The sequence below is a fragment of the Pseudonaja textilis genome, chromosome 3, assembly GCF_049901715.1.
Source record: "Pseudonaja textilis isolate UNSWEBS1 chromosome 3, rPseTex1.2, whole genome shotgun sequence".
Lineage (NCBI taxonomy): Eukaryota > Metazoa > Chordata > Lepidosauria > Squamata > Elapidae > Pseudonaja > Pseudonaja textilis.
The window spans coordinates 165,791,107-165,807,834 of NC_141992.1; the positions used below are offsets into that span (position 1 = coordinate 165,791,107).

At 36.3% G+C, this 16,728-nt stretch overlaps 1 protein-coding gene and 1 long non-coding RNA gene across 4 annotated transcripts in view; one reads left to right on the plus strand and one right to left on the minus strand.

The window, feature by feature from the left end:
• The window catches only part of PREX2 (phosphatidylinositol-3,4,5-trisphosphate dependent Rac exchange factor 2), a 116,846-nt gene that overhangs the window by 35,306 nt on the left and 64,812 nt on the right, over positions 1 to 16,728 (plus strand). For both annotated transcript variants that reach the window (XM_087931341.1, XM_087931343.1), the window contains exons 7-13: positions 3,381 to 3,514; positions 3,925 to 4,028; positions 7,848 to 7,997; positions 10,644 to 10,788; positions 12,253 to 12,353; positions 15,505 to 15,608; positions 16,432 to 16,481. In XM_087931341.1, the coding sequence (XP_087787467.1) occupies positions 3,381 to 3,514; positions 3,925 to 4,028; positions 7,848 to 7,997; positions 10,644 to 10,788; positions 12,253 to 12,353; positions 15,505 to 15,608; positions 16,432 to 16,481 (788 nt within the window). The remainder of the gene's footprint in view (positions 1 to 3,380; positions 3,515 to 3,924; positions 4,029 to 7,847; positions 7,998 to 10,643; positions 10,789 to 12,252; positions 12,354 to 15,504; positions 15,609 to 16,431; positions 16,482 to 16,728) is intronic.
• The window catches only part of LOC148126401 (uncharacterized), a 77,555-nt gene continuing 68,227 nt past the window's right edge, over positions 7,401 to 16,728 (minus strand). Inside the window, exons 3-4 of one of the 2 annotated variants that reach the window (XR_015743230.1) lie at positions 13,773 to 13,959; positions 7,401 to 7,972 (exon numbers count right to left, since the gene is read on the minus strand). This is a non-coding gene — a long non-coding RNA (uncharacterized LOC148126401). The remainder of the gene's footprint in view (positions 7,973 to 13,772; positions 13,960 to 16,728) is intronic. The other variant, XR_015743231.1, reaches the window with a different exon arrangement.

Consider the following 16,728-nt stretch of genomic DNA (forward strand, 5'->3'; position numbering starts at 1 on the left):
TGATTAGGCAAAGATATAATGTGAATAAATATTTACACAGTGATGTGAGGACAGACAAGCCAAATTTGATTAGTTATGCTAATGATTTCATGACTCATAGCATCCTGTAAGTTTTATATACTATTTTGTGCTATAACAAAGCAGTATGAAATAGCTAATATGTTTAAAGAAGCCTCCAAGAAAGCACTAAGAAACATACTGCCTGCAGCAAACCTTTTCTCAAGAGAGCCTATTAGAATGTCTTTGCAATTACATCAATGAAAAATGTTACCCATTATTTTTAGAATGTCATAATCCTTAAGTCAGCAAAATTCTGCTTTCCTCAGAATGAACTTATTTCTTCAGTCTGATCTAGGCACCTATGGTAAATATTCTGCTTAATCCTTTTTATTTTAAAGCAAGTTTCAATGATTTCCAAGAACGATTATTTAACCAAATTATTTAGATGTGCAGTCTACATTTTCCTATATCCATATTGTTATGGTTTCAGTTCCAAAGCATACACAGTTCTTTGAAAACATCTCTTCAAAAGACGTCTCCAAGAACAAAGCTAAAACTCATCTTAAGGCAGTTTCCAGATTTTTTGCGGGGGTGGGGGGAGATTGAACCCATGTATTTGGTAAAAAAAAACCCTCTTGGTATATAAAAATATCAGGAGCAATTGGAATGGAGGGACCTGATGGTACACAGGGAAAACTTTTCTGAAACTTTGGAGAGAAGCATCTGATCAGTGCAACCAATCTCTAAAACAGTATCCCCAATCTTCTTCCTCCAGTGGTATTGAGTTAATTTCTTTGTTCTCTGATTGGGAATAAATGATATAAAATTTCTTTATGAGAGGACCTTAAAGGGATCCTCTGAAAAATTTAGTTTCCTTGTTTTAAAGGACCTTTTTATTAAGATCATGTTTCCAGATAATCCCCAATTATAATTTCAAAAAAGGCAACTATGATCTTAAAAACAACGATCTCTCATCCCTTGATTGGCAATCTCTATTCACTGGATGCAATACTGTTGAAGACCATTACAACGTATTTTTACTTGAAGTCAAAAGAGTCATCAAACTATATGTACCAACAACAACTCCCAAAACAAAACAAAAAAACAGATTGCTCATAACAATAAGGAAACTTCAATCCAAAAAGAGATCACTCTGGCGGAAAAACAAATCTGGTCACGTTGCCAATTTCAAAAGCCGATACAAAAATTTATGCCACCAAATAAAGACCGAATGCACCGATTATCACATTAAACAAGAGGAAAACCTTCTAAGCACCAATTCCACCAGTGCTTTTTACAATTTTGTAAACAACAAACTAAAAGATTCAAGGTCCATCCCACCCCTGATAGGACCTAATGGTAAAGACTGCAATGACGACACCATTAAAGCCAACATCTTTAACACATTTTTTGGCTCAGTATTTGTAAACAGCAATGGATCATGCCCAGTATTTCCTAGCCGAACCACAGATAACTACAATGATCTAATACATACCGATTTTACAGAAGACAATGTTGAAAAAGCACTACGCAATCTAAAACCATCTCTATCTATTGGACCGGATGGAATATGTGCCTATTTCTTAAAAAAGCTATCCACTGCCATAGCCAAACCTCTAAGCATAATCTTTGAAAAATCTTTCAGGACCAGCTCCTTGCCAAAACTATGGTCACAAGCCACAGTCATCCCCATCTTCAAAAAGGGAGACCCCAGCCTAGTTGAAAATTACAGACCAATCTCCTTATGCTGCGTCTCCTGTAAAGTCATGGAATCAATTATTAACCAATCCATCATCCTCCACTTAGAGACAAACAACCTACTCTCCAATAAACAATTTGGTTTCAGAAAAAAACTATCCTGTAATCTGCAACTCTTACACTGCAAAAACATATGGACTACACAACTTGATCAGGGCAAAACAATAGATGCAATGTACATAGACTTCTGTAAAGCCTTTGATTCAGTGGTACATGACAAACTACTACTAAAAATAAAATCCTATGGTATCTCTGGACAACTGCATAACCGAATAGAAGCATTCCTGTCAAACAGACAACAAATGGTCAAAATTGGGAGCGTCCTATCAAATTCTGTACCTGTCAATAATGGTGTCCCCCAAGGCAGTGTTCTAGGACCAACTCTCTTCATACTCTACATAAATGACCTCTGTGATCATATTAAGAGCAACTGCGTTCTTTTCGCTGATGATGTAAAGCTGTTCAATACCACAGACAATACTGCTACCCTTCAAAAAGATCTTGACTGTGTATCAGAATGGTCAAACAAATGGCAACTTCAAATCTCAACAAATAAATGCTCTGTCTTACATATTGGCAAAAAAAATCAGAAAATAAAATACAAGCTGAATAGTCAAGATCTTGTTGATGATCCAAGCTCTGTAAAGGACCTTGGAATACTCACCTCTAATGATCTAAGTGCTAGAGCCCACTGCAACTACATAGCCAAAAAGGCATTAAGAGTTGTTAACCTAATCTTACGTAGCTTTTTCTCTGGTAATATCACACTACTAACAAGAGCGTACAAAACATTTGCTAGACCAATACTCGAATACAGCTCAACAGTCTGGAACCCACATTACGTATCTGATATTAGCACAATTGAGAAAGTCCAGAAATATTTCACAAGAAGAGTTTTCCACTCCTCTACTCGTTGTAGAATACCTTATGCCACCAGACTTGAAATTCTAGAACTAGAAAACCTTGAATTATGCCGTCTTCGGTCTGACTTAAGCATGGTATATAAAATCATACATTGCAATGTCCTACCTGTCAATGAATACTTCAGCTTCAACCATAACAACACAAGAGCACACAACAGATACAAACTCAAGGTTAACCGCACCAAGCTTGACTGCAAGAAATACGACTTCAGCAACAGAGTGATCAATGTCTGGAATACTCTACCTGTCTATGTAGTTTCTTCTCCAAACCCCAAAAACTTTAACCTTAGACTGTCTACTATTGCCTCACCCCTTTCCTAAGAGGTCTGTAGGGGGCGTGCATAAGCGCACCAACGTGCCTACCGTCCCTGTCCTATTGTTTCTTTTATTTTTCTTTTATTTTTCTTATATGTACCCATTTCATGTATTCATAACTATGTATACACTTATACTTATTATCTTTTAAACAATTGACAAATAAAATAAATAAATAAATAAAACAGTCTGCATAATAAACTAGTTGTTAAAACAAGATAGATAGATAATGTGACTTAGAATTCATGATTAAGATTGCTTTCTAAATGCTTTGATGTTTTGATTAGCTAAATGCATTATGTATGTAGAGGACTGACTATTTACTGGGTTTGTCTGTTGACTTTGGGTCCACATAACTCTTATTTTCATATGTTTCTTCACTAGGGATCTAACATCACAGACACTTGCACAGAAATGTTAATGTGTGGTGTTTTGTTGAAAATCTCAGCAGGAAATATACAAGAACGAGTGTTCTTTCTTTTTGACAATCTTTTGGTCTATTGCAAAAGAAAGCATAGGTGAGACACATTCATTGATTTATACTTTCAAGACTGAACATATATAAATTACCTGAATTTAAATGTTTAAAAATATATTTGAATATTTTAATTACTTTAATGCTCAGATAATGACAATTCTAGAAGTATGAGGTTCCATCTAATGCAAAACAACAATTTTTTTAGAATAAAAGTTTAAGATTACAAAGGATGCTTTTTTGCATTGCAACCAACATTTCTTATTAAAATGTTATTGATTTATTTATAATTATTACTAAAATATAAATTTATCTGCAACAGTATTAAATAAAATGAGGTTAGATATTTCATTTCTAGGTGTATAAATAATTGCTAATACTAATAAACAATCTTGGTGAACCTAAAGTGCAGCTAATACTTTTAAAATTTGTACAATTCTTTTCCTTAATTAGACGATTGAAAAACAGCAAAGCATCTTCAGAAGGTCATCGATACCTTTTCCGAGGCAGAATAAATACAGAGTTGATGGAAGTTGAAAATGTTGATGATGGCACAGGTATACATCATTTTCTTAACTATTGTTATCTATTAGATGTTGACTTTGTGTCTCATATAATGATATAAGTAATCCTCGCTTAAAATGGTAATTGAGACTAGCAACCCTGTCACTAAGCATTGCAGTTGTAAAGTGTGATGTCACATGACTGCACCAACGTACAACAAAGCTTGCACAAGTTCTGATTTCTGTGGTTCAGCAAATGCTGCAGGGCTGTGAAGCGCAACATCACATGATTGCTATTTGCGACCTCCTGCTGGCTTCTCCATTGACTTTGCTTGTTGAAGGCATTAAAGGTAACAAATAGCAATCATGATACTGGGATGCTGAGACTGTTGTAAGTTCAAGCAGGTTGCCAAGCACCTGATTTATGATCCCACAACTACAGAGACATTACGATAGCCCCAACTACAAGTCATAAATCTCCTTGTTCAGTGCTGTTCAGCGCTACGATAACTTTGAATGGTTACTGAATGAGTGGTTGTTAAATGAGGAATATGTGTATACAGTTTCAATAACTTATGCAGTTATTAGATATAAATAAATATGGCATAAATGGAAGACCAAAGGTTATACAAATAAAAAATTTATGTTCCTATTTATGAACAATGGCCCCTGATTTTTATTAGATCCTAATTGTGTGTGAAACTGTAATGAAGCAGCATATTCCAAGGATCAATCTAGCTTGCCCAATCCAATTCGCTTGGCAGATACTATAAATGGTGTTTTAGGTAACTAGGCCCTATGACAGAGGTGGGCAATTAATTTGTCGGGGGCCACATGGAAAATCAGATCTGCGTTCGAGGGCTGAACCAATTTTATAAAAGGCCATTATAAAGGGCCCATTATAAAATGCAGCAAATTATGTATAAGAATATTATGTATTTATGTATGTATGTATGTATGTATGGCATTCAGCTTTGTTCGGGTATTTTCCCACGTAATTGCAGTTGTGCTTTTAAAGTTGTAGCGACGTTTCAGCAGAATCTCATCTGCCTTCTGATGATGGCAGATGAGATTCTGCTGAAACGTGCTACAACTTTAAAAGCACAACTGCAATTACGTGGGAAAATACCGAACAAAGCTGAATGCCATACATGTAAGTACCAGCGAAAACTTAAGAATATATATATATCTATGTGGATCTTTGGTTATTCGGGTTTTCTCCCGCGTAAGATTGGCAGTATCTAGGCAACGTTTCGATAAAGTCTCATTCATCATCTTCAGGCTTGTGTCTTCGGCTCTGTGCTTCTCAGAGTGATGTGAGCTTGCAGCTGCTTCTTCCTTTTAACTGCTAGTGGGGGTGTGACTTGATTGGGTGGGGGCTTGGCTGTGCTTTGATTGGGTGGGGGTGTGTTCTCATTGGTAGGGGGTTTGGCTGTGTTCTGATTGGTTGGGGGGTTGGCTGTGTTCTGATTGGCTGGAGGCATGTTCTGTTCAGGTGGGGGCTTGTTTGTGCTCAGGTTAGTCTTAGTTGCTGGGGGATTTGAGCTGGTGAGGTGTGATCCTGCTGTTTGGCTTCGAGTTCGTGGTCATGCTGCATCTTCATGGTGGGTGTCAGTTGCTTCATGTATGGCTCAGAGGGGTTTGAAGTGGGTAGTGATGCAGCTGCAGTGCGGCTTCTGGTCCATGGTCGTGTCTCATCTTCTGTGTGGGTGTGAGTCTGCTTTCTGCGTGGAAGTGTGGTGGCATCTTGTGTGGCCCTCATGGGTGTGGGTCTGGTGTCATTCTTCATGTTAGGTACTCGTCTGTTCATGAGGGCGGGTTTCCAAATGACTGGTAGGCGGGAGGTGTCATCTCGTTTATTCATGCTGTGTGGGTGTTTTTCTGTCTCTATGGCTTCTCTGATTATTCTGCTGTATTCTGCCATAGAGATAGAAAACGTCCACATATATTCTTATATAATATATTCTTATAATATATATATATATATATATTATATTATATTATATTATATTATATTATATTATATTATATTATATTATATTATATTATATTTATTATATTATATTATATTATATTATATTATATTATATTATATTATATTATATTATATTATATTATATTATATTATATTATATTATATTATATTATATTATATTATATTATATTATATTAGAAAAAGTAACACCGCGGCTGCTCCTGCTACTACTTTCCACGCTTTCCAAACGCAAGTCCCAGGAGAGAACAAACAGCAAACCGTGCTCAGGGGCATCCAAGCCCACCTAAAGCTAGGCCGCTGCTGGTGGAGCCTTGCCCTGCCTTGGTGCCCTGTTTCCCGGCTCGGTGCTCCTGCTCGGGCGGCACTTTAAAAGCCCTCCTCCTCGCGTACGCACCGGACAAGCCGCTCATCACGACCGCGGCTCCCAGCACCCAAGCAACTTCCCAGCAACTTGCGGCTTGCTTTTTCCTCTCGGGCGCTCACGCCTGGCCCCGAGCCCCGTGACGGAGGGGAAACCTGGAGCGCCGCCGGGTCGCCTCCTCCAAGCAGCCCGCCCGCCGGCCGGGCGGAACCCTTCCCGCTCCTTGGCGGGAAGATGCTCCCGCCTGCAAACTTTGCCTTTGCAAAGTTTAAGCCTGGAAGCCCTGGAAACCCGAGCAACTTCCCAGCAACTTTTGACTTCCTTTTAACTCGCAGGTGCTCGCGCCTGGCCCCAAGCTGCACAGCGGAGGGGAATCCCGGAGCTCCACCAGGTCGCCTCCTCCAAGTAGCCCACCCGCCTGCCGGGCTTCCCCTCCGCCATGCAGCTTGGGGCCAGGCACGAGCGCCCATGAGTTAAAAGGAAGCCGCAAGTTGCTGGGAAGTTGTTCGGGTGCTGTGAGCAGGCTTTTAAAGTGCCGCCCGAGCAGGACCGCCGAGCCAGGAAACGGGGCACCAAGGCAGGGCAAGGCTCCACCAGCAGCAGCCTAGCTTTAGGTGGCTCCAAGCAGCCCGCTCCAAGCAGCCCGCCCGCCCGCTGGGCGGAACCCTTCCCGCTCCTCGGCGGGAAGACGCTCCCGCCTGCAAACTTTGCCTTTGCAAAGTTTAAGCCTGGAAGCCCCGGGAAAAAAAGGGGGATCAGCGGGGACTCACCTTCAGAGAGATCACACATTCGAAGGTGATCTCGAACTCCCAGCCGAGGCCTTTGCAAAGTTCTTCTTTTCTTTCCTACCCCAAGAGCGCTCCGCACTGTTTTGCAGCTTTGGGGGCCATGCAGCGCAGGGCAATACGCCACGGCCAGCGATTTTTTTTCAGGGGCGGGCCGGATTGGACAGACCCAACGGGCCGGATGTGGCCCGCGGGCCGTAGTTTGCCCACCCCTGCCCTATGACATGAAGAGCAGCATCTTGAATTACAGCATCATGTAGAACACGTTGCAGAAGGCAGGTTGTGAAGTTTCCAAGGCGTGAATGGCTCTCTTTTTTAATAGAAACTATCGTTTATATTACAACGTTACTTAGGACATGCTTTGTTTTTGGTTGTTTATTTTAATATTTTGGTAAAAGGATGGATTATCCTAAGAGTATCATTTCTGTTTAGATAACAGAAAGACAATTGATTTGGTTTGGCTAGGCAGGATTACATTCATAATTTTGAGCTTGCAGTCAAAAATTAAATGAATTATAACATCCTCCTGATTCTTAAACCATTTAAAAATTTTCATAAAACAGAAGGAAGTACATGGAGCATAGCATTTATCTGGGGAAGTTTTGCCTTAAGTAAGAGCATGTTGTAATGCTTAAGGTGAGATCAGAAGCAATTTTGTACAGTTCAGAGCATTTGATAGCCATCAGACGGAAAGTACATCTTAGATATTCCTTTCTGTGTTCAATTTTCAGCTGATTATCACAGCAGTGGTCACATTGTTCTCAATGGTTGGAAGATACACAACACAGCAAAGAATAAATGGTTTGTGTGTATGGCCAAAACATCTGAAGAAAAGCATGAATGGCTCGAAGCTATCCTGAAAGAAAGGGAAAGAAGAAAAGGTGAGAACATGAATTTTATTTCTATACATTCTCACACCTGGAGGAAGTACTGTGTCAAAAGAAATTTCTTGAGAGCCAAAACAATCAGTCAGTGGAATAGTTGCCTTCAGAAGTTGTGGGTGCTCCATCACTGGAGGCTTTTAAGAAGAGACTGGACAGCCATTTGTCTGAAATGGTATAGGGTCTATTTCTTGAGCAGGGAGTTGGACTAGAACACCTCAAAAGACCTTTCAACTCTGTTATTCTGTTAATTCCTTTTCCATGTATTTCTCATCTGAAGGATGTAGAACAGCAGTAGCTTGAAACCTCTGTTCCTATACCTCCTGGCAACACCAACTACTTTCCCCAGCAAGATCTAGTAAGTGAATAACGTCCTGAAGTGTGATGATCCTGCTGGATATTTCTCTGATGAGAAGGATAAAAAAGAAGTGGAGTTAGATGTCTAGATACATGAATTGTGTGTTTCCAGTAATGATGAAGCCAATAACTTCTCTCTGGTTGAGTTAAATCCACCATGCCACTAAGAAGCCTCCCATGCCCCCACTAACAACTTCTCAGAAACTTAACCTGAGCAGAGATGGTCATTAAAAATTCAACAGAGCAGAACTCCCTGGATTTTTTAAAAATGATTCCCTCCCCCAAATAATTTAAAAAATCCTATCCAGGTTATTGTTTAATGTTTACAAAGTAATTATCTATATTAGACTTGGAATTATTTACTCTTTCTATACATTACTTGAAAGCAAAAAACCCAACCACTCTCAGACTCTTCAACTTTGAGCAGTTAATGCTGATGTAAGCTGGCAAAGTTTTGTAGAAATAATTCTTACTTGCAATATAATCTTTCTCTATTTCTCCCCCTACCGCTCTCTAACATATAGCTGTAAAGTTTTACAGATTAAACAAAGTTTGTGAAGATAAATCAAAGTTTGTAGTAATATTATTCAGCAAGGAGCAATCATTGGTGAGAACACTAGAATAATCCAGGGCATTGAGACTGGGGTGGAAGAATGTAATTTTGGTCCCACATGAATATTTTTACATTGATAATTTGATAAAGCAAAGTAGGTCCTCAGGCACTGTAGAAAAGTATAGCCAACAATGAGGGAACCAAAATAAGAGCAAGAGTCAGATTATTTATCACATTAGTTCTCAAAATGAAAGGTTCTGAAACATTTATATAGGGATTTTCTTTTGATAACCTATGTGTATAGCCCAGCCATTCCATCCCCAAAACATTTGTGTAAACAACTCTTTTAAAGTCAGGATGCACTGACTTAATTACGTATGGAATAACAGATGATTCATGGACAAAACAGTTTGCAGAATTCAAATGCCTTCACTAAAAGTAGTTGTAAACAACATTCCATTCACTATGAATAAAAAGGAGCTTTTGTTTATTTTATAATTCTATTCACATTCATGAATATAAAGCAATTGAAAAAGTTTACATAAATATAAGTGAAAAGGAAATTTAGCTGTCTTTCTGAAGTAGTAAGATTATGATCTTAAAAGATTTTAAAAAATGTTAGCTTGCTTTCTTCATAGATTTTGAGCATTGTGTGTATTCTATCACAATGTAATATTACTGAATTATTTTTGCAGTTCAGTTCATGTTTAACTGCATTTTAACACTCAATCTGTTAGCTGCTTTGAATATGTTATGAATATAAAGATGGAATAAATTTGATGAAAATGCTACAAATAAAAACCACAAATATTTTAATGCTTAAAAATAGTACATAAAATATTTTGTTCTCTCTGCAATCACAATGACCTCGAAATGGGTAGCCTGAAAAGCACTCTTGTAAAAAAAAAACCCCACCCCCCCATGACTGCATGATGGTCTCATTTGTTCAATAGCTGCAATGGTGACAAAACCAAAACCAAACAAACTATAGTAAGGTTTACCATAATATATGAACTAAACCAGTGCAAATAAAACTCTTGCTTTTTCTAGAAAACTGCAAGTTGAATCCAGCCTTACTCAGGCAGATTTGCACTTCAGTGTCAGCCTAATGTGACCGAGAGTTACCCATTATTTCAGTACTAGGAGGTGATGTGTGTGCGTCCATGCGCTCACGCGCTATGTGGATATATTACTGCCTGTGTTTAGGCTTTGTCTTCATAATCCAATTTGTTAAATATGACACTATTGGGTCCCTAGTTTCCCTGACAACTATTTGGCTAGTCCATTCAGCTTTTGAAATGATTTTCAGATAAAAGTCTTCGTGAATGGGGGATCTTCACATTTATTGTATATTTGAAAGGAAGCTTTCTTAGACTTGTTTCTTGAGATCATCTTAACACTGAATATATTATACTAGAAATTTTAACCTGAATCTTTTAGTTCTCGTTCTCTCTCCCTCCCTCCCTCCCTCCCTCTGTGTGTGTGTGTGTCTGTCTGTCTGTCTGTGTATTTGTTTATAGAAAATCATGTCTGGAATGATTTGTTTGTATTTCTCCAGCTGCTCTTGGTAATGTTTACTATTCTAATTTTAAAAGTCTTTAAAGTAAATCACAAATTATTTTACATTTAATGTTACTAGGATTGAAAACTGAAGGACGCCCCTTATGCCCCACAATTGATAGTAATATATTATTTGGAAACACTTCAAAATTATTATATTGGGATTTGCTTTTCAGGGTTAAAACTTGGTATGGAACAAGATACATGGGTGATGATCTCTGAACAAGGAGAAAAACTTTACAAAATGATGTGCAGGCAAGGGAATTTGATCAAAGACCGAAAGAGGAAATTAACCACTTTTCCAAAATGTTTCCTTGGAAGGTATGTGTTTAATATTTGAGTTTAAAAATTTGTCTCATTATTCTAGTTATTATTTATCAAATTTGATAAATAAAATGGTCAGACTATTTAGGATTTCTGCTTTAGTCCACATATTCTCACTTTGACACTAACTAGCAAATTACTTAAGCCAGACTGGGTATTGACTGTTTTACACAATATTCCTGAAAAAAAAAAAGCCAGCAGATATTATATAAATATACCATTTTTTTGAATGATGATATAAATAAATACGATGGTATCTATCTGTCTGCCTGTCCTCCAAGCTTTAAAAATGCAGTATTGAAACTATAAATGTTATTTTACATGTGAAAAAGTAATTGGTGAACTGCCTGTCTTTCATATGAACAGAGTTCTGTCCTATAGTTTAGAATATTAAATAGAATGTGTAATGTGTTACAGTTCACTTTTTTAAATGGATCAACAAAATAGAGTAGCATAAATATATCTTTTTTGGCCTTGTAAAATATAAAATTGTTTTATAAAATATACAGTAGTATTTTATATATGGTATTAAAAGGAGATAAAATAACCATGACCTATAAACATTTCTGTGTGTATGTATGTATGTATATACACACACGTGTGTGTGTATACATACACATGCATACATACATACATACGTACATACATAATGCAATTTTTCATCTTTTTATGCATATAGTTTCAGGTATCATACTGAAGATGAGTGCTATTTCATTTAATTAATAAATATATTGTATAATAAAACTGATTGAATATTGCTTCTAGGAACATCAGATTCTTCCTGCAGCCCAGACATTTGCCTTACCAAACTTTCAATGCAAAACAAGCTTTAAGTTCTAGCAACAGTTTGTATCTGTGGACATTGATGAAGTCTGATCAGATCAGAATTGATAAGGAACAGAGACTTGTAACGCTTGTAACCATAAACTCTCACATAATTCTTAATACCTTCTTCCTGAACTTTGCACAGTGGTTCCCTTACTTTTTGAGACAGAGTACATATGAAAATTATAATGTGAACTGTAAAATGACTTACCATAATTAAAAAACAAAGAAATCTCCCCGAGTGCACCTCAGGAAAAAAGGGGTGCGGATAAAATAAAATACCTGGCCTGGTTCCATTAACTTTGATTTATTAGTTCATCAATTATAGTTTTCAGTTCTTCCAATAATATTAAATGCAGCTCTGGCCATCAACATTTTATTGACCCTTACTCTATCCTAGCTTTTAAAGAAACAAAAAATATGAATTCTACAAACACAAATTTAGATTTTAATCTGATATCTTCTCTCAGAAACATTGTACTCAGAGCAGCTTATTCATGAATAGACATGAATTGGATTACCCCATCAATGAGCAAAATGTATTCTGTTGCTTTTTTTAGGAATTTTACTTCTTTACTACCTTGAACTTTGATATGTTAAAATAATTTTTGTCTATCTGCTTTTTTTCTTAATTAGTGAGTTTGTATCTTGGTTATTGGAAACTGGAGAGATTCACAGACCAGAAGAAGGTGTTCATCTTGGTCAGGCTTTGTTGGAGAATGGCATTATACACCATGGTAAATAAGTTATCTTTTCTAATAATTATTTGCAAACATTTAAGTTTTTTTTACTTGCCAGTAGATGTACAGAGTACATAATTGTTTATGAGAATGACATTTGTTGCAGGGGTGGGATGCTACCGGTTCTGCCCGGCTCTGTAGAACTGGTAGCTCTGAAGAGTAGCAGACACCGAAACGGTTCTGTGTTTGCTGCTGTTTGGCCCACCCGCCTGCCCTGTCCTTTATTTCCTGCTTTTTCAACCTCAGCTGCTTTGTGTGGCACAGCTGAGGTTGAAAAAGCAGTAAGAAAGTGGCTTTTCAAATGCTGCGCAGCCGCGCACAGTGCTTTTCAGCTGTCCGGGTGGCACACCTTAAGGTTTTTTACATGTGCGCATGCAGTAACACTGGTTGAATCCCACCCTTGATTTATTGTAGCCAAAAGTAACAGAATAAGTCTTTGGAACAGTGAGCTCTTTGATGCTCAGAGTTCGATTGTTTTCTGATGAACTTTTCACTACCAAACTAGATAACATCATCACTATCTTTGGAACAGTTTGGTGTATTATTTGTTCTAGTTTTTATTTTTCAGATTTAGCCTAAAGAATAACCTGTTTTATTGTATCTATTATATCCATGTTGTATCCAAATGCTATTTAAGAACTTATATGGATCTGATATTTTCTCTTTTGTCTTTTGCAGCTTGTCCTACACTTTACTGTTTTTGTTTTTGCCTTGTTGTTATTTTATACTGTTATTGACCAAAATAAAGGAACTTACATATTTACTTATTATTATGTAAATCCAGATGTGCTTCCACAGGAACTGAATTCTTAAAATAAAATTGAATGGCCCATCTGTTTTTGTTCAGAAAATCACTGTGCATGTGAGAGACAATTTAGATTTAAATTATAGCTGTTATTTTCTGCATTTGCAAGTTCCACTTTAAGTATCATTAACAGCATAAGACTTTTATTGATATTATTCATTCAATATTATTTTTATTGACTTGTAATAATTGGTTAACTCAAAACCACTATGAAGTTTGTGGATGTTTTTTAATTCACTTCTTTTTGAAATTTTAAATGGGTCATACTCTTTATCTAATAATAAATAATTAAAATATATGCTTTTCATATCAGAACAGTTGAAGAAAGTAAGAATTAAAGCTTTCTTCAAGTCAAGTTTAACTCTTATTGAGTTCAAAGTCATCTTGAGTGTTTTGGCAGCCAGACAATAGGTAAAGGTAAAGGTTCCCCTTGCACCTATGTGCTAATTGTTCCTGACTCTAGGGGGTGGTGCTCATCTCTGTTTTTAAGCCAAAGAACCAGCGCTATCAGATGACAATTCCATAGTCATGTGGTTGGCATGACTAAACGCCAAAGTCGCCCAGAACGCTGTTACCTTCCCACCAAAGGTGGTCACTATTTTTCTACTTACATTTTTAATGCTTTTGAACAGCTAAGATGGCAGAAGCTGGGGCAATTAATGGGAGCTCACTGTCTTCCTCGTTTGTTTGTTTGGGTTTTTTTGCTTTATGCCTAGCAAACAGCTTTGGGATTCCGTGTAGTTCTCCCATCTTAAGTACAAACCAGTCTACTTTCCAAGTGCAGACAAGGATATGCATCTGAAAAAAAAAACAGAAGTTAACATATCTTAATTAAATCTTTAATATTTTTGTTCTGTTAGTCAAACAAAAGGACAAAGTGATTCAAGGATACAAAAGTTATAAATTTATAATTTTTCAATCATAGATATCAGTGAATATGAATTTTAGCATTTTTGTTTGATTTTCAAATAACTTAAACTCATTAATTGTTGGTAACAGACTAATTTTTGGTACAGGCTAAATATGATCAACATACAACTTGCTTTGTTTAAAATATCCAGATGCTGCATTTAATGTTGATGTTTTTGTACTTTGTTTTGTTTTCTGCTATTGTATAATTAAGTTTGTTTGAAAATCTTCTTTTCCAGTTTAATTGTTTGTTAGGTTTAAGAAAATCTTAAAAGAGCTGTGTATCCTTATATAGGCATTGGATTGTTTTAAAATTGTAATTATGTGTTTGAAGGTGTCTGTGAAAGAGATTATATAACATGACATGGGATATAGTATTTACAGTCATTAAATTGCACTCTGCTGTTAGTGACTTAAAAACATTACTAGGCATTTATTTAGAAAAATGCCTTGCTTTTCATTGCTCCTTTCCAAATTCTGATAGGGATATGATGCATGTTAAGATACAAGCCTTCATTAAATACTAAGTTGTGTTTAGGATTTAAAACTTTTCAGAGTCGAACCTCCAGCAGTCAGTGGAACTATAAGAAAGAAAAGTCAGTAAAAGACAACTGGAGACCAAAAGCTAATGCTGAAACTAATGCTAATGCTAAAACATCCCAAAGCTGCATCTAAGAACAAATATACATCCTCAATATTATACCAATAAATTGTGAGAAAAGACTCAAATTCCTGACCTGACATACACAAAAATAGTTTGTTACTAAGGGGAGGATTGTTGACTTGCTGGAATACTTGTAATACTCCCACATTCTTTTTTAATGAAGCTTGATAATGAGGACATTGTGAGATTTGTTCTTGAGAAAAGGATTTATTTTCAGTTCAGGCAGTTGGCAGTGGCTACTAAAGAATGAGAGAGAGGGATTAAATATTCTAATTTGGCAACCACTTTTGGAATAAATCTGGTAAGTTACAGGAAAGCTTTGGGTTCATAAGTTATGCCTTTTCTATTTTAACTCTTTAACAATTGTAATTTTCCCCATGCAAAGATAGCTGGGAATAATGAGGCATTTGAGTCTTTGAGAAAGGCTATGATGTATAGCCGGGGTGTTAAACTTGCGGCCCGTGGGCCAGATCATCACACTCTGGCCACGCCCACCCCCGGTTTAGTGAAGGGGGAAAGTTGTGATACGTCGTGATTACAATGTGATGTCACAAGTTTGACACTCATTCTTTACAAAATAAAATTCTTGCTAATCAGATTCAGGGCAAACAATAAAATAAAAGCATATGGTGAAGCATAATGATACCCCATTAATCCTATTGTGAAAAAGGGCAAACCCATTACAGCCAATTTTAGGATACAGAATACTTCTAGCACTTTTCATGTATTTTCTTTACGTTAACATATTTTTATGTTTGCTTTTGCATTAGTTACAGACAAACATCAATTTAAACCTGAACACATGCTCTATAGATTCCGTTATGATGATGGCACATATTATCCAAGAAATGAAATGCAGGATGTAATCTCAAAGGTACAAACATACTAAATAGTTACACTATTTAAACATACAAACATTCTGATTAAAAACTAAAAATATGGCATTATAAAACAACATTGGTGTTATAAATTAAGGTAAATTTCCTGTTTTCCTGATGTGCAAAAATAAGGAGATAAAATTATGTTCTGTTGAGCTGTTGAAATGAAAGACAAATTACAGTGTTGTGTAATATAATATTCAAACCTAATTCACTTATTCATTGACACCTAAACCAAATACAAATCTGAGAAAAATGATAGCTTTGTCTAATGAATTAAAGAATATTTGTCCGTACTTCTTCCTGAGAGTTGCTTTACTGTTTAATAATCAGCATGATGTTTAAAGTGTAGTCCTGAAAGCGGTTATGCACTTCTGGTCACAATACTATGATAAAGTAGGATTTATAATTTATTTAGTACAATGCTCTATTTTTCCTACATTATTCATTCTTTCACAAGAACATATACATAAATCAGACATTTTTTAAACATTTTATTATACCAGGATCATAAACCAAGATTTAAAACAGGGTTTGTTAGTTCATAAAGTATGACTTGTTTGTCTTCCACAAATGTGAAATGTTGCTGGTATATTAAAAGAACAAATGAATCAATATTTATTTTTGAAGAAATAGCTATGTGGAATTTTCCTGGATTTCAAATATGCTTTTGAAGGAATTTCCTCTTTCTTATTTTATAAAGCTATTTAAATTAAGGCCATAAATTGCCATTATTTGAGACAGTAACCTGCATAAATATATATGGGCTTTACTTGATATTGAGTAATTTATATTGAATATTGTTCATATACTTTTCAGGGTGTAAGATTATATTGTCGTCTGCACAGTCTGTTTACTCCTGTGATAAGGTAAGTTTGAATTTCAGTTGTTTAGTTTCGTAAGGCTATTAGTAGTTGTTATCCACTTATGTAGATCTTGCTCAATAATTGTTCATTGTTCTAATAAAGAAGACTAAGCTGAAATTATAACCATAGAAAGTCTGCTAGAAAGCAACCTTTTAAAAAAACAATGTCGTTTTATTTTGATTATTGACCAGCAAAGCCTTCAATAAATGGTGTAAGACTAATGCAAGGCACATTTGCATCTACATTTCCC